This window comes from Rhopalosiphum maidis, chromosome 2 (assembly GCF_003676215.2).
Source record: "Rhopalosiphum maidis isolate BTI-1 chromosome 2, ASM367621v3, whole genome shotgun sequence".
In the NCBI taxonomy this organism is placed as follows: domain Eukaryota; kingdom Metazoa; phylum Arthropoda; class Insecta; order Hemiptera; family Aphididae; genus Rhopalosiphum; species Rhopalosiphum maidis.
This window is the reverse complement of record NC_040878.1, coordinates 7,363,701-7,378,975: the sequence shown is the minus strand read 5'-3', so window position 1 is coordinate 7,378,975 and position 15,275 is coordinate 7,363,701. Positions and strand designations below refer to the sequence as shown.

At 35.3% G+C, this 15,275-nt stretch overlaps 1 protein-coding gene across 1 annotated transcript; it reads right to left on the bottom strand.

The window, feature by feature from the left end:
- Positions 1–286: 286 nt before the first annotated feature.
- LOC113551597 (protein stoned-B-like) lies at positions 287–14,944 on the bottom strand. Its single transcript, XM_026953929.1, is given in 13 exon segments — positions 287–1,141; positions 1,315–1,525; positions 1,601–1,752; positions 1,837–2,003; positions 2,086–2,200; positions 2,259–2,427; positions 2,493–2,727; positions 2,792–3,018; positions 3,088–3,399; positions 3,473–3,624; positions 3,684–5,513; positions 5,516–7,418; positions 14,598–14,944. Coding segments are annotated over 12 exon segments (5,586 nt in total). The 5' UTR covers positions 7,393–7,418; positions 14,598–14,944; the 3' UTR covers positions 287–1,002.
- Between the last annotated feature and the right edge of the window lie 331 nt (positions 14,945–15,275).

The following is a 15,275-nucleotide window of genomic DNA, read 5'->3' as shown; positions in this document are numbered from 1 at the left end:
GATCGACAAGTAAGTCGTTTATGCTAGTCTACGACATTTATGTACAACGAATGTATAATATTATTAACATATAATTCGTAGTCGCTGAATATTATAGTCGTGTAAGTGTGACTTATAGTTTTACGGAATATTCAATAAAATTATTTACACAGGAATAACATGACCGAAAAACAAATAAGTACAACGTATTACTCCGTTAAAAACAAAAAATAATAATAATAACAGTAATAATAATACACTATAGATATAAGTAATGAATAATTATCATTGTTTACGTATAGTATACAGTAATATACAATATGGATATTTTTCGTTAACATAAATACTTACAGATTTTTGTTTTTGTTTTATGTATTATTGTTACCTACGTAAAACCTATGGCATTATAATTATTATGGCACATGTACGACACGGGCAGAATATGAAAAAAATTAAATAAACACGTATTCGTTACAGCTAATACAAAAATTCACTAGTAATTATAATGAGACACCCCATCAAGCGTTTAAAATGAGCGTAACAAATATCGTAAAATGATATCGACGTGTATTATTGTCATCTTATAAACTCGATACCGTAAAAGCCAACGAACGGAAAAAAAAATCTACTAAAAAAAATGACTCGTGAAAGCTTCTAATTTTTCATTTTTGTACAAACGGCACAGTTATTAAATTTCGGTTTTCGACGTTGAGTTGATGAAATATAAATATAGTTTATGTGATGAGTAGTCATTTATTCGGCTTGCTCGTGGATTTGGATATATTTTACTTAATGTGCTTTTCGTGATAGTATCGTATTTAAGTATCTATTCAATAATGCGTTTAATCATCTAAACTAAATATATTATGTACATTGTATGAAGTATGTATTATTAACAATTGTTGAGTTAATTTAACTTTAGAGGAAGAGATCACAATCTAAAATTGAATTACGACAAATGCTATAACGTTATAACAATCAGGATACAGCACTATAGCATTCGTTATTTAAATGGTATGTCATTTAAGAAGAAGAGTCGCTGTCAGACGCAGGGGGTGGTGGTAGTTTAGCTTCTGACGAATGTTGGGCGGCTCTGGGCATTGCAGTCGCCGCTAAGTATGGGTTTTCTTCGATCTGTCCGTGTATGTGTTCGATTTCCACCCTGTGAAAAACGGTTAATTAATAATAATAATGAATACAAGCAAAACGATATTCGATTAGAAGTCTCGAGAAAAGTACCTCTAGTTGACTAGTCAGCGCGTCTACATATTGTGCATTGTAATATTTCTACCAGCAATTTAATAAATGATAATATTGAACGTATAAATAATTTACCTGTACTCATGCCTGGCCATCAGTCTCAAGTATTTTTCAGGTGGTGAATCTTTCTCGCTGTTTACAATCGATACCGACCTAACGGTGGTGTGTGACACCTGAGTAGTCGGCATTGTGAACTCGACATAACAATATTTATCCAGCTCCTCGGGTACCTGGTCGTACGACGTCAATGTCATACGGCACACGAGGTTGTGTGTAGTGTACGCGCCTGAGAAGAAAAACGTGCGATATTATATTGGTTAGCACGTGTAGTATTGTGTGTCGCACTGTCGCGATTTCATACCTTGTCCTTCTTTTGGCAACCTCGGCATTCTCCATACTACAGCTCTGTGATGATGTTCGTATTTGGCCTCACCAGATGTCACTTCGATCAAATGGGGTTCAAGATTGTCCATTGTACCGAGGAATCGATCGATACCTTTCACTTTGCCCGTCCTTTTAGAATAATAAATCAAAATTAATAGGCATAATATTGGTAAATCGTTGTCGAAAACGTTTTATTTTATTTTTATAAAATACCTTCTGTGTGCAGATTTCACAGATCCATATCTAAAGTGCTTCTCTACTCTGAATAGATATATCCAACATTCCGGTATGGGAAACCTTATGGCTACGTCTTCACAAGGCACTTGTCCCAATTTCCTGCTTGTAAATCCTGGCACGAGGACATCTCCTTTTAATTCCACCTAAAAACGTTGATTATGTTAACTTCTAAGTTAATATGATCACAAAATTTAAGTATCTTTTTGAATGAAATTAGATAAGTACTTTATTTCCCGTTATGCACATAGTTGTTTTTAATTGTAATGGAAGTTCACGGTTTTTGGGTGGCCTGACTCTAAATCTCATTAATTCGATGTAACAAGCATCCGGAGGCTTAAACCTATATGAATTTGAAATAATAAATAAAACATTTTAATTAATTAAGCGTAAAAAGTTACTTTATGGTTCTTGTTCTTTCGTATTCATCTTGTTGAACACAATTGTGGAACTCAACCCCTTCTAATCGAATCCATTCTTCAGTAACTACCGGAATGATGTCGTGACGGCCGACCACTTCTTTGCCTTGTCGAACTAAATCATTTACACCCAATTCAACATCGGGCATTCCTAAAATATCATTAATAACAAATAATAATATAATTTTAAACAGGAAAATGCATTCAAATACTCACCACACATGAACGCTAAGAAGAACAGACGGACTCGTGCGATTTGTTTAAGTACTGATCCTTGTGAATTTTGGTCAACAAATAGTTCATCAATAGCAGTGATTTGCACGTCTTCTACTTTATAATTTAATGCTCTATCACGATGAGCAGAAAGCTTAAATAAGGCTTCTTCGATACAAATACTAAACTGTTTCATGTCTTCAAAATTATGACTTCCCAATTTTAACAATGTCGTTGTCTGTATAATGATTATTGGTCAGTTATTATAAAATATCTAAATATTGAAAATGTTAATTTCTTACTTGAGCTCCGTGTTCAACGGGCAATCCTAATTTCTTCAAATCACTACCGAATTCTTTTACACCTTGATAATCACCCTGAATAGCATAAGCTGCAAATTGACTCAATTTGTTAGTTAGCCTTTCGGCTTTTGTAACTTGACCTGGTCTAAATCCTGCTTTCTCTTTATAGAATATGTATAACAGTTTAACGGTAAATATTTTACCATATTGATCGTATTGTTGGGCTCCTAAAAATAATAAATATTAATGATTATTGCTTAGACAATTTTTTCATACACTATTAAATAGTTACTTACCAATATCGGATACAGAATAACTGGGCTGTAATGGTAATTCTTGGAAAGGATCTTTGTCATCTTTAGTGTTGTACAATTGTAGGACAGGATTTTCTCCCTGGTATGTGATTTTAACAAATATTTTTTTCCAAAATCTGTGAGCAGTGATTTTTTTCTTGTTTGGCTGTCTTAATTCCATTGCCCAGCCTTCACCGTTGTAATTGACTCTTGGAAATTCTTCAAGGGGTTGAGAGACATCTTCATCAAACAGTGGACTTGGAGGCGTTTCTTGAGAATCAGTTCGTTGAGGAATAGTTTGAGGAGAGTATGTAACTAATAGAGTAATTGAATATGAAACATATTTTAATGTTATGAACTTTATAATTGATTATTTTTATTTTAATACCTTGGTTTTTATAATTCGTTTCATTGGGCTCTTGATCAAATGGATTAAATCTAGAAGGCGCTCCTTCTTGAAATAGACTTGTTGGTATTTTTGGCGGAGGAGCTATTGAAGGCACGGCTGATTGATCAATGTTGTCAGATTCTGTTTTAGGTCTGAAAATATATAGTTTAAAAATTAAAATAGTTTAATTGTAATTTATAGTTGTAGTTACCTTATAAAAACGTTAAAATCGTTTTCATCCAAAGATTCACCAGAATTATTTCTCGTAACCTTAGCTGGTGTTGATTGTGGCGCAGCAGGGATTTGATGTGTTGATAAAAATGAATCAAAGTTATCATCGTTTCCAAAACCCATTGTTGAATCATCAAAAGCGCCTCCCGAAACACTTCCAAATGCATCGAATGCCGCTCCAGATGCATTACAATCATTTTGAGAGTCGTCAAACTTTGCAGCAAAAGCATCAAATGCATCATCGTTTTCAGTTTCTGTCAATACCGGTAATGGCTCAGGCGCAGTTGTAGTTACAATTGGATCTGTATCATCTACTTGTTGTGGTTTTTGAACTTCGAACGGAGTAGTCGTTATTTGCTCAGATGCTTCAAATACTGCATTGAACGAAGTTTCTTCAGTAGGTACTTCTTGGAAAGGCGATGGATCAGGCACTGGTGGTATGGGTTTTGTATCGTATGCATCAATATCTGCGTGATCTCCTACTCCATCACCATCAGTAAACGAAGGAAATGATTCAGATGTTGGCAGAGTTGTATTTACATAAAATGCATTAAAAGATAAATTTTCTTTTTCTGTCAATTCTAATGGTGAAAGGTCTGTTGCAGATGGCGTTAATTTCGTATCATTCGATGAAGTCTCAATTTCAATCTGATTAGAAGATTCTATTTGTTGTTGAGAATCAAAATCTAATCCATTTTTTTCTTCATCCCACTGGCTGTTCATTCCTTTAGGTATTACAGGAATTATTTCTTCTTTTACTTTTTGGTCCGGAATTTCTTCAGTAGGTACTAAATTAGAATCAGGCATATTTTTGATTATTTCATTACATGATTTATCTTCTGGTTCATTGATTTCTTGAATAATGTTTTCAGATTTACTTTCTAATAGTGACTGATCACTTTGACTGGTTGGTTTTCTTGAAGGTAATATCGGTGCGAAATGACCTATATCTGACTTTCTACGATCTGCTATTTTACTTAAATCAGGCATTATTTTTCTGGATTCTGTAACATCATGCGATAATCTTCTGACTGGTAAAATAAATTCATTTGAAGATTTTCTTGAAGATGGATGTGATCCTACAGGTAATGGTGGATTTTCTGTGATTGATGGAGTTCTACTTTTTATTAAACATTCTTCAGGTTGTATTTCTTCATTGATTGGAACATCTTCTAATAAATCATCCATGAGAAAATCAATTTTCGGAGGGAATTTCGGTCTTTCTGGTTTTGATCCTGAAGGAAGGTCAATAATGTTGGATTGTTGATCGAAAAGACTCGATGCTTGAGAGTTTATCGGAGGTTGAAGGTCATCACACCCTAATAGGTCCGCTGTTGGCGTGGGGCTAGGAGTTAATAGGTCTCGCATTGGAGTAGGACTCGGAGTTTTTCCTAATCTGTCCAATAAATGTGATGAAGTTGCATCCATCTCTCCTGTTACACTGAGAATTAGTTCTTTAGCTTCGTGCGAAGGTGGAGGTGGTGGTGTTGGTCTTGGTGGTGGTCTTTTTGGCGGAGCTGGTCTTGGCGGTGGAGGTTTCATTTTTGATGCTTCATCTATTACAGTAGTTTGGGAGGTGTCATTAATTCCCAAAAGATCACCCACTGATTGAGCTGGTTCAGGATTTTGTGTGAAGGCCAAAAAAGGATTTGTATTGTCTGGGATGGCGCTTGAAGCACCGAATGTTGAAAAGAAAGGATTATCATTATGAGATTCTGATTCTGCCGATGCATTAGTTAAGAATGGATTAAAAGTATTATTATTATCGGTCAAGGTAGATGCTGAGTCATCAATTAGGAATGGGTTCGCCATGATTATTTATGTATAAATTCAGATTCTAATAATTTTATTTCCGTTTGACTTGGCACAGCGTCGTTTGCAAATGAAGTGTCAAAAGGATCAATTTCTTCAGGAACAGCAATCTCTGGTTCAACAGGTGTATGGAGAATATGAGGTATAAATTCTTCTTCAGTCAGTATATCTGTACTTTTTGGTTCAGTTTCCACTAATTCGCTTTCTAACAGTTTTAATTCTACTTCTCCCGGCGCGTGTTTCACATATGATGTGTCAAATGGATCGATTTCAGAATTGTCTTCGTTTGATTGGTCCTGTGGGTAATACGGAGTCAATGGTTTTGCTACATGCAGCTCACCGTGATGGTCGTCAGTTAACAAATCTTTTTCTAAGGCAAATGTTACCTTTGGTATACTGACTCTCTTTTCTTTTAGATTAAGTTCAGCTGGTCGAACAATATCCTCAGCCCTTGGATCAAAATCGTCGTCTTCTTCAATAATTATTTTTTTACTGATAGTTTTAGTATCTTCTAATAGTTCTTTTTCAAGTAATTTTAATTCTCCTTTTCCGGGTAACAAGCTTTCTGCAATAGATGTATCAAACGGATCAATATGAGTTGGTTCAGTTGCCGGATTATGGGGTTCGATTGGATTATGTCCAATAACTGATAAATCAGTTGTACTCCCACCCAATAAATCTCTATGTTCAAGACTTAGTGGTCTTACGACTTCAAAAAATTCTTTTTCCGCTACCTTATCGTTAGATTGTTGGTTGGTTTGTTCACTTTCAATGTTGAGATTGTTTATTCCAGGCACAAGATGATCTGCGAATGACGTATCAAAGGGATCTATGTCCTCAGGTAAAGGCGATTTTGACAATGATTCAGCAGCTAATGCAGCAAACTCGTCATCAATATCGTCATCAAGGTCTAATTGTGTATTTGTAGTTTCAGATAAAATAAGTGGTGAATCAAACTCGTTGATAATTTGACTAATATCTTGTTCGGGAGTTTTGGTATTTTCTTTTTTAATCGGCTGTGGTTTTATCTCAATAGGAGTAACTATTGTTAACGGTAATGCGTCGGTAGGTAAATCTGGATCGTCGTCAAGCAAAGTTTTTAATGGCTTATCATCTACAAGTTTTGCGATTGAACTGCTTTCGTCAAAACTCTCCAATAGTAAATTTACAGGTTTAGGTCTTTTTCGTACAGCAGTTGACCTGAATACCTCGGGATTTATATCAACTTCCTTTCCGGAAAGAACTTCAACCGCACACCCAAGACTTATATATCTTTTGTTCTTTTTAGATGGATTAGGTTGGATAACTTTGTCTACTATAGATGTATCAAATGGATCAAACTCTGGGTTTTCTTCAGTTGGACTTTCTGGAATGTATGCAAGTTTTACTTCTCCACTTGTTATAACATCGACATAAGAAGTGTCAAATATATCATCACCATTATCTGATTCTTCTGATGACGATTCTTCTTCAACTGGAGCACAAGCCGCTGCTTCCTCTACTGCTTTAGCGACAGTTAGAGCCTCGGCTTCAGCTTTTAGGCGGGCTTCTTCTTTTATTCTTTCTCTTCTTTCCGCTTCAAGCTTATCTTCGACGGCTTTGAGTTCAGTCTGTGTAGGTTTTCTTTGAAAAAAACTGTTTGTTTTGATACGATCAAGATCTCCTTGTGTTTTTTTTAAGACATCATCAATTCCAGCAGTGATTGCTTTAAATTTCTGCCACTCTTCTTGGCCGTCTTTTTCACTTTCGGCTACTTTTCCCTCCTGATGTTCTCGACGATATTTTTCAAGTTCTTCTTCGTTGAAAAGTTCTTCTTCTTTATGTTTATTTTTCTTATTTTTCTTCTTTTTTTTTAATCCCTTGTGTATTTTCAGCATGTTCTGTAAGTGATTGGTTGATGATTCTAAACAAAAATAAAAACATGGTTATTATTAATTATGAAATAAATATTTATGATTATATAATCATAATAAAAACTATTAAATAAACACAAAACGTTAATTTTAATAAGTTTAAGTTGTATAACATATAAATATGTATATTATAAATTTTATTTTATTTAAACTTGTTTCTAGTCATTATTCGTAAAATTAATTGTTTATGAGGTAATTTTGGAAATTATTAAATACATTAACCTTGAGACTAGGAGAGTATTTGTAGTTTCGTTTTTTAATCTATATAGGTTGCTACAGAATTTTATACAGGAATTTTTTTTTTGACTCACAAAAATTGAATATTTTTTTTTTATCTATACTATAGTGTTGCAATTTGTTAAAATAGATGTATCTATAAATAGTTGCATGTTTTTAATTATTTACTTAAAAACTAATTAACCAAATTTCTGAAAATGTTTTCAAATATATCAAAGAAGTGTAAAGAATAGTTTTAACCATGTTCGAAAGTACACTAAATGTTATATCTAATCCACCAAAGATTGATTGCTCATCTCAGTCGAATTAGTTTACAAAGCAAAGTGCACCGTCACCGATATGCTCGTGAACTTGGGTGAGATAAACTAAAACTGCTATACACGTATATATATATATATTATATTTTCCTCAGGTGAAGTAGGATTAAATTTATTTATATATATTAATAAATATTTTAATGTGTGAATAAATTATTTATATGTTATTTATTGCCTTGCCGGTTGAATTAAAATAATCATTATGACGTAAAACGTTAATATCAAGAACAATACATTTTGTGACTTTTTGTTCTTTGATTTTAATACATTAATAAAGAAGCCAAAAATATTGCTATCAACAATTTATATTTAGTATTTGATTATATGAGTGTGCTTAACAAAATTAATTACTTTAAAATAGTGTTTTATTTGTACGTTTACCGCTTAAAAAGTGATTTCATTAGGTAATTGTACATTTATACATAATTAAATAAGTAAAATAAGTAAAATTTAAATAACTATGTAGCTGTTTATTCATGTTCCCTGAATATTAAAACATGATTAAAAATTAATTGTATATCCTATAAGACTGAAATTAATTTAATGTTTATGCATGACACAGCTATAATCTTAAAATATTACCTTATTTGGATTTTACATTTATATTACTCGTCTTGCTGTGTAAACAGAAAATACTTATTAAAATTTAAAATGCGAGGTACGTACTGATATTGTTATGTACTTAGGTGTATATTACAATATAGGTACTTTGCAGGCTTAAAATTGTACGACAAAATCTGTTCGTCATAAAAATTAATCCTCCATACTAGAGTTTTCGTTCTCACTTTAACACGTCACATAAACGAATAGTACAGTCGTACAATATTATTCGCTGTAATTTTAAATTAAAAATCGTTTTCATTGTGTTCATCGCGTTTTTATGTAAACGGTACCTAATAGGTAATTTCCTCGGTGTTTAACTCGGCGATATGAAAACTATTCGTGACATCAGAAAGGACATCGATCAAAAATAATTGATTGATAAGCCTACAAACAGTCCAACGGCGAATGAATATAGTCACAGCTGACGATATCGAAGAGAAAAGTCCGCTGGCTTTGGGTGCATTTGAATCGGTTCGATTATAATATTATGACTTATGAGTTTGTCAGATAGCGTGCATCGACTGCAATAAATATTCTACCTATTGTATATTGACGATGTAATGACGTGAAAGCTGTCCGGATGAATAACACTGATCCACGTTTTGCGTTTGATGCGACGTGCAAACATAACGAATAAAATACTATTGCAACGCGTTCATGAAAAAAAAAAAAAAAAAAAAAAATGTTGAAAAACGATAAAATAATAATATTATGACATATATATACAACGTGTCACCGTCATGCCGTGCGATTAATAAATCGTCTGCGTCGTATTATTATTTTTTTTTAACGTGTATTCACAAAACAGTAGTGCGCGTAGTAGCAGCAGGTAAGGCAGCGCGCGCGCGCGCGTGTGTGTGTCTGAGTACGGATTTTGAATAAATATCGAGCAAAAATAATAATAGTGTCATTACGACGATATATTACGGATCATATTATTATAATGTCATTATGTGATTATGTGTGCAGTCCACACGTTTTCGCGATCGACCGAATTTCCGTGAGTTTTTTGCGCCGCTCGAAGAACTACTATGCCACTGCATGTAAACCCACCCGCCCCTTCGCGACACTCGGTACACTCAAACCACTCGCTCGGACGCGATAAACAATATTATGACAATATATAATAATTATTGTTGCGTGTGGGGGCGTGTTTACGTACCGTAAAAAAAAAAAATCGAAAAATCGATCGGCGTTCGCCGCGTAAATGTTCTAATAACTACGCGATTTCTTCTATATTGTCCTGTGCCGGCAGCGCGGGATGGATCGCAAACCTCTCTGTTGCCCGGAAGTACCCGCCGCGGAAAAATAGGGATTTCGCGGTCGTAAAAAAATAACAAAAAAATAAAAAACACCTTCCAGGTATAAAAGATCGTACGAAACGTCACGTGGTCGGATTATATGCGGTTTACGATGATATATTATTATTATTATTATTATATTATCGATCATCCGTCAGACGCGCGTCTAACGGCACTGTCGTCACGCGTTGATCATGACGTATCGTTATACGACATTTATTATTAGTGTTATTATGATAATATATTGTGTGGACAAGAGACGACGCGATGCTGCTGCTGTTGCCGCAGTACTGTTTTGTTCACCAATTGACCGATCTCACGACGAGATCCCAAAATAGAACACGTGGCGAATAGAAAAATAAAAAAATCATCAACAGGAGGGATACATCGCACAATATGTATATATAGATATATGAATTATATACGAGAAATGTACCGCGGTCGACGGTCCAAATTCTAATATACAACAAACATGTGCTCGATATTATTATATAATAGTTTGGTATATTAAAACGAAAAAAAATATATTTTAATACGACGTTTGGAGATTATTACTATATAATATTATAATATTATACTAATTTATATTACATTATACGGTGTATCATTATAATGGACGTTACGATCGTCGTTATTCGTCAATTGCGCATTGCGTACGTCTACGAATGTCGTAATACAAACACGTCCGATAACGGCCAGCGGGGCGATTAATAATGATTTTTATTGTCACAGTAGCTATATAATACCATATGATATAGTGCTCCTGACGGTGGCGAGTGCTCGAAAGATAACGCGGACTTAACGACGATGACCCAGAAATCGGAGAAAAGATTGTCTCGTCTGGCTACCACGATCGTTAGTAGGAAAATTAAAATTAAAAATGATCATTAAGAAATTATTTATTACACTGTCGTCGGTTGTTATCATCACGAAAAAAAAATCACGGGTGTAGGTAATACGAGTAGTACGGTAGTACGACCGATCGGCGAAAACAAATAGGAATGAAAATTATATTTACCTCGGCTGCTATTTTTACCGGAAACGAAATACGATTTTGTACGATCTGAAAACAATATTACATCCGATCGAAATAGGTTTTATTTTCAATTTGTAAAGGGATTTGAGCCATCATCTTCGAATGTATAGAAATATGGGATATTTCGATAAAAAATCGCTCGCAGAAATAATATTATTTTGATAAAATATCCTCGAGTTATAAAACCGAAAACGACAAAAACTAAATATCATTAGGAAGAACGTAAGAATAAATAAATAATAATTGACAGTTGTGCAACACGTCTAATTTGATTAAATTCATAATAATATATAATACACCTTCTACCTTGTACGATATTGCGCAGCTTAATAGTGTGTAAATATTAGTGGTAAATTATATTATTATCTAAATACATAAAAATGAACATTTCTCTGTTTGCTTGTCCTCTTTAGACTCATAAACTGGTGGATAGTTTTCAATAGCTTATACGGTGTTCATTGGTTACGGTTTATACTACTATATAATATTATAATTAATATAAATATGGTATATAAAAATGTTTACAAATATATTTTGGAAAAAAAGTCAAATATATTTATGACCAAGATATTATACGATATGTTTATAGTGTTTATAATTTTATGATTGACGATCATGATTAGCTTTTCTAATATTTGACATATTTTCCCTGTACTTAAACGCATTAAGACGAATATCAATCTTAACTATACATAAGATTTACGTCGGTTTAAAAGCATTCATCGAACTTATCTACAGTTTAAATTTTACCGTAAAAAATATTTCAGGAATTCAGGGAGGGGGGAATCATAAAATGAACGATTGTAACTGTGCAGTTTGTGTTATAATATTTTAATTGAAGCAAAACAGAAAGCGACAGAAAGACAGATTAATTTTAATTCGGGCAAAGTCAAAACTAATACAGCTAGTTTCATATATTATATTTATATATATATATATATGTTACCACGCATTTTTTATTAAATTAGTACTTATTATTCATATAATTGTTCAAGTCAAAAAATCATCAATTTTCATTTATAGACACTCGTACATTGCATACTTCTTTAAATCTTTAATATAAATATTATAATTTATACGACGTATAAAAAGTACAGAATCTCATTTCATTGGAGAGCTTAAAATGTAATGCGGTTATAAACTAAAAAATCCTGATGTATATTCATATATAGCGTGTTTTTAAAATCCTTGAATTATGCATACAAGATACAGATAGTATAAGTACCTACTCGGCTACACTTGATCAATTGTAATCCGAAATTGTCTTTTGGAGCAGTTTATGAGAAGGGGCTGGTAACACGCAAGAGCGAGAGAACCCGTCGAAAAGTTTGGTTTGGTTTGGTTTTTTATGGTTTACTGCACGGTAGCCGCGTGTAAATGACAGACAGCAAAATAGCGAGTAAAAAATTACCGGACAAAAAAAAAAAACAAAAAACAATAGCGGAGAAAAAATTACTTTTGGATTTAGGTGGCTGTTTCTTACACGAGAGTGAATGGGTTTTGATTCCGTCAGGAGTTTTAAACTATTTACATAGTAGAACTTGACACATTGTTTTGTTTATATTACGCAAGTATAATCAATTGGTGGAAGGTACTGAAACATCCATGGTACATTATCATAATTGTTTAGTCAAAATATTGATATAATATTATAATGACGTGCATTTAAATAATGATTGTCCGTGTACACTCAGACGACACACACACACACACACACACATACGCGACGCGTGTTTTTTCTGTTTGACCTATATATACAAGAATATGTAGATAATAACAAAATAGGTGTTTAAGGTTAAGTACAAACTCCGGATGAGACGCTATCAATTACAATCTGCAAACCAAGAGTAGTTGTTATTGTCTCCAGTTCTCGACATACACAATAAAAAACCAAAAAACCGAAAATATATTCAATTCTCCGAGTGATTATACGTTATTCATCTATATTGTTATTGTCAGTATTACCTACGTTGTAATGCGCATTGAATACATTCAAATTGTTCGGAAACTCGATAAAAAAGTTTATCGTTTCAAAACTTTTTAAATTAAGAATAATAACATGTACAGTTTATAACAACGATTGGCTTGTCAATGACGTACACTGAGGTAAATCGTATACTATAATTCTCACGTAAAACAATTAAACGCGAAAACAGATGAGCTTAAGACTCGGATAATATAGGTATTAGTAAAAACGATAATTGTTTCGTCAAAATCGACGCGATTTTCTATATATATATATTTATATATACAAGTACCTATATCGCGTTGATAATAACTCATAGGTACAATTAAATACAGTAGGTACCCATCCGAATGGACGATTCCGGAAATGGACGGATTCGACGGTCTGAAAGCCCGTACATTTCATCATTTATTTTTCTGACAAATTGAGAAGTTCATATTTATTTCTACGTCAAAATGTGATACGCGCTAAAGTGCCTGACCTTATACCATATAGCTACTGCGTAATAGTAAGCCGGATGGAATACTGCGCCTGACGGATAATCGATTTGGTAAACGATCGGTACAACAATAGTAGTACGACAATAATGGTATAATACTCGTTATTATTATATATATATATATATATACCACGCGTATTATATTATACGAGATGCCGGCAACACTCACATACGCCGATATACATTACACACCGTTATATTGTACGATATGATACGATTGAGTTGCAGTCAATCGACCGGACGTTCGACCATATAATATACTGTATGACAATATCATGTACTACGTATGTATACGAATCCTGCATTTATTCGTTTTGTTTTTTTTTGTTCCGATGCAAACGCTCACATCGAAAACGTAGTCATCCGTATAGAAACTCAACGATCCCCGTAATATTGTCAAAATACGATGTGTATTAACGATAAATGTCGTGTTTACGCCGATCAACAATTAAGGGTCGGGCGAGCGTGTGCGCGCACTACTGTTATCAATATCTGCAGTTTTGCCGGAGACGGACAATAGTAATGTATAAACCGTATAAATTCGGTTGATATTCCGCTCTCTTCCGGCCACGCGCGACGTATATATATATATATATATATATAATGTCGGGTGCGACGAGAGTTCGTCGGAGACCGATTGTCGCGATTATTCTCACTCGAGTTTAAGTCCCGACGACATTATCATAATAATCAAATACGAAGTGAAGGTCGCGAATTCGTGTGTGTGATGCGCGCGCGTCGCGTGTCGCGTCGTCTCGTTATATTATAATATCACGTATATACATATATATATATATATGCTCACGCCTTGCCCAGTGACCTATATACGGTCCGCGTAGACGTCGTCGTCGTCGTCGTCGTCGGCGGCGGTGGCGGCGTCCTTTCCGCGATATTATTTTTCGCGTTTTCCGCGCGTCTCGCGAACGCCTTCAAACCCGGCCCAATCCAAAGCCGCCGGTAAACCTGCTTTTATTTTCTCTCATCGACCGCCACGACGTATTATAACACCCCGACCGGCATCGGTCGTGTGCGGGCGACAGACACGATAATAATAAACAGTATACATTGTATATAGACAACGACGACAATATAATATCATATAATAGGTAATAAAACAATTCTAATACGAATGTCTATACACATATATATACACACGCTCTACGCTGATATCGTGTGTACTGCGCGTGTACGGTTTATGGGTTGTTCTTACCTGTGCCGTGGCATTTGCGGTGTACTGAACTCGGCCCAACGACATTTGCGGGTCTCGCAGGGTGGCAATGGGAAAAAAAAAACCAACGACGACAGATCCGAAAGTAAAAAAACGACGTCGGCGCTCGAAAACCGTGACGCCTCGTCGGGGCCGAAATCCGTGGTAAAAACGCGTGAAACCCGACGACGACGCCTTACTGTGCGATAAGAGACTCGCGGAAGACGGCCGTCGGCGAACACCTCTGTACGAAATGGGGAACGTTGCGCGCGACGGTTGTCGAGCACGGACGACGGCGGCGAGCACGGACGACGAGGGAACGCGCCGTGAATTTTATCGCGCGCACTGCCCGGTTTTCCCGACGACGGCGGTGGCGGTCGATTTTTCCGTTCAGACTACACACGCACCGACTTTGGGCGGCGGCCGCTACGGGGCGCCTCCCGCGACCGAGCACGTCCCTCTCTCCCCCCACCCCGCCGCCGCACAGCTACTTACGCCGAATGCCCGTCGCGGCGGCGGGCGGGCATATCGATTGTCTCCCATACCCCCCGGAGGGGTCGACGTGACGCAAGAGTAAAATATGTATGTTTGGCGTGTGGGTATATTGATTTTCGAGCAGGTTTTCCGAACGACCGAGTGCGTGGGTGCGTGCGTGCGCGGGTGGGTGCGTGTGGGTGCGTG